Source organism: Malania oleifera, chromosome 12 (genome assembly GCF_029873635.1).
Source record: "Malania oleifera isolate guangnan ecotype guangnan chromosome 12, ASM2987363v1, whole genome shotgun sequence".
NCBI classification, from domain to species: Eukaryota; Viridiplantae; Streptophyta; class Magnoliopsida; order Santalales; family Ximeniaceae; genus Malania; species Malania oleifera.
The window spans coordinates 52423527-52426971 of record NC_080428.1 but is presented as its reverse complement, the minus strand read 5'-3'; the positions used below and the strand labels follow the sequence as shown (position 1 = coordinate 52426971).

At 42.6% G+C, this 3445-nt stretch overlaps 1 protein-coding gene across 1 annotated transcript; it reads left to right on the top strand.

Moving 5' to 3' along the window:
- The first annotated feature begins 852 nt into the window (after positions 1 to 852).
- Positions 853 to 2178, top strand: LOC131143923 (aspartic proteinase CDR1-like). Its single transcript, XM_058092278.1, has one exon. It carries the CDS (start codon positions 853 to 855, stop codon positions 2176 to 2178), a length of 1326 nt encoding a protein of 441 aa, XP_057948261.1.
- Positions 2179 to 3445: the final 1267 nt, after the last annotated feature.

Sequence of the window (3445 nt, the reverse complement as noted above, 5' to 3'; positions counted from 1 at the left end):
GATGTGACAAAATTATATGAAACTCGGTGTTCATGTTTGGTGTGCCTAATAATTTTTTTTTGAGTGGTGGCCTCCTCCCAACTTCTAAAATTTTAAACATTATACATTATATTTATATTAATTTTTGATAAATGTTATACTATTTCATCTTAGTTATTTTAATTTGGGTTTATTTATTGAGATTAGCAGCATTACAGTAAAAGTGAATTGTCCTCAATTTCTAATTTTAAATTTTGAACCTAATATATCTAGTGATTAATGTATGTCTCTAAGATGTTAAAGACATTACGTTATAACTTTTGTGTATCAAATATTATAACTCAAATAATATTGTAGAAATAATCCAATTGGCTTAACTCAAACCCAAGAGACCTCCGCTAAATTAACAATTCTTGCCTTGGATATCCTCTTTTAAAAAAAAATCTTGCATCTTTTTTGATATAATAAAGAAGCCCACTAGTAAATTATAATTTAGAGCAACGTAACAAAAAATAGTTTTATCTCTTTTTTAAGAATTCTACTAATAACTTCTAATACAAAAATTTTGAGCTCTACTACTTGAAATGTCCCAATGTAAAAAATTAATTTGACTCTTTTTGGCAGAATAAACCCAACCCCAAGTCTTTTGATATGCGCACCATCACCATGGGATGTAATTTGGGGCAGAATGACTACTTTAGTAGCATAATTGTATTAAGGAAAAATCCATCAAATTGAGCAACAGAATATCATATTCCTCCCTATATATATACCAACACACTAGTTACTTGTACCAATTATCAAACTATCCTCCATCTCTCTTCCGCTCTCTCTCTCTCTCTCTCTCTCTCTCTCTCTCTCTCTCTGCCCAACATGCACGTACTCCTTCACTGTCTCCTGACCCTTCTCCTCACCACTCATGCACCAACTCCATCTCTCGCCCAAACCCAACCTTTGGGTTTCACCACCCATCTCATCCACCGCGACTCCCCCTCCTCCCCATTCCACAACCCTTCCGCCACCGAACGCGACCTCTTACGAGCCGCCTTCCGCCGCTCCATTTCCCGAAGAAACCACATCCTTCGCCACGCCACTCGGGTCTCCAAAACTGGCATAGACACCACCCTCTCCAAAGCCGACGTCGAGTACCTCATCCAGCTCTCCTTCGGCACCCCGCCGGTGCACCAAGTTCTCCTCAACGCCGACACCGGCAGCGACCTTATTTGGCTCCAATGCTCCCCCTGCCAAGACTGCTTCGCCCAAGACGCCCCTCTATTTAACCCGGCCAACTCATCCGGGTACAAAATCTATTCATGCAATTCGGACACTTGTAAGACCCTCCCCATTTACGCCTGCGTCAAGAAAACAATCCCGGAAGACGTTTGCTGGTACTACTACAGCTACGGAGACAAATCCCTCAGCATTGGGATCCTTTCCCAGGACACAATCGCTTTGAACTCCATCTCGGGCCGGGTCCATGCTTTCCCCGGATCCGTTTTTGGGTGCGGGCGCATCAACGATGGTACCTACACGAGCCACGGGTCGGGCATGGTAGGTCTCGGTGGCGGACCCTTTTCTCTGATTTCCCAATTGGGTGCTAAAATCGACTACAGATTTTCCTACTGCCTTATCCCGTTGAGTTCGAACCGGACAAGCAAGTTGAGTTTGGGGAAGAAAACGCTCGCCGGTAAGAGAGGCGCGGTTTCGACTCCTCTCGCGTCTAGAAACCCACCCTCGACGTTCTACTACGTTACTCTGGAGAGTGTTACGGTGGGAGGGAAAACGTTCCGGGCGGCGGTGAACGGGAGCGAAGGGAACATCATAGTAGATTCCGGGACGACGTTCACGTTTCTGGAACCGAAGTTGCACAGAGGCGTGGAAGCGGTGGTGAAAAGCACGTTCAGCCATCTTACGCCGACGAAGGACCCGCCGTATCCAGACGCGCTGTGTTTCGAAACCAACACGAAGGGGATTAGGTTGCCGGACATGGTGCTCAAATTTAAGGGTGGGGCTGAGATTCGGTTGAAGGCGGCGAACGTGTTTATAACGGTGGAGGATGGGTTTTGCCTGGGAATATTCCCTAGTACTAGTATTGGAATGTCCATAATTGGAAATGTGGCGCAGGCAAACTTTGAGGTGGAATTTGACATTAAGAAGAAGCTGGTGTCATTTGCTCCGAAGGATTGTACTACAGTTTAGTACTTGGACAAAGCAGTTCCAATTAATCGGCTTTTCAGGTGGGTATTTTCTATGTTTGGACGTTTCTCATGGGTTGGTGTCGTTGGTGTGTTTTGTCTTTTTTTTTTTTTTTTTTTTGGGATTCGTCGGGTTTTCTGGGCTTATATACCAGACTAATCCCACGCCTACACTAGCCTACCCTCAGCCAACACGTAGGAGGTAAATCGTGGATGTGCGCTGCAGGTGGCAGGATTTGAACCCCAGACTTCACTTTTGTCCAAGGCCGTCTGGTGAACCTCCTTACCACCTGAACTTATGCTCGAGGGCTTGTTTGTCTTGTTTGTCTTTCTTGTTGACTGTCGTTTAATAAAATCTTTACCTTCTAAAAAAAATAAAAAATTAAATATCTTCATCTATGTATGGACTATGGGGACCATGTAACAATTAAGAATGAATAAAATGAATGTTGTTGCGTTAACTTGAGTTTTAGGTCAACTAGATGCATTTTACGGTGCTAGTTGTCACGGTCCGACTATTTTCACACCGTTGTGAAAGGGTCGTGCGGCGCTAGTTAAAATACTCTTGTTTAACAAACCAACCTATCGTTTACCAACATTCATCCATGAAATACTTTCACTAGCATTTAATCAAATGGCAGCGGAAACAGTAAGCATTCATGAAAGTAGTGGCAAGTAAGCAGTAAACATTGAATCTATGAAATTCATTAACAACACCTCCGTTAATATCGTGTGTTTAGTAAGAGAGGCAAGTAGGTTAAACACGTTAACAATTGCTAGTGAGTTTTACAATGACTGATGAATACTCACCCTCCCCTAAAGAGGTTTTTATGTAATTATCATCCTGACACTAGGTAACATCAAAGTGGCCGAGGAGTCATACTGCCTAATTTGGCATACAAAGACACAACTAACAGAAAATAACTCTATACTAGTATTTACATGATGGAGACCCATCACAAGTACACGAGACAAGTGGTCACAGGCAAGCATAATGCCCTAAACAAGCTTAACTCGTGACATTCTCCCCCACTTATGCGGTCGACGTCCTCGTAGACTTTGGTGGTAGGTACACTATTGACCCTATGGGTCATACCCTGTTTTGATTATGACAAATACTCAGGTATTTAATGTCTGCTGAGTTTATGTGCAGATTTATCTTGACAGTATCATATGATGGCACTTGAAGACCTAGAGAAAAATGAAGATCCTAAAGACCCTTGTTATAAATTAATTATTATAATTTCTATTCGGGTCTGTAATATTTAAGT

Excerpts from the sequence above, each read along its gene's own strand:
- LOC131143923 (XM_058092278.1), top strand. The coding sequence starts at position 853 with ATGCACGTACTCCTTCACTGTCTCCTGACCCTTCTCCTCACCACTCAT.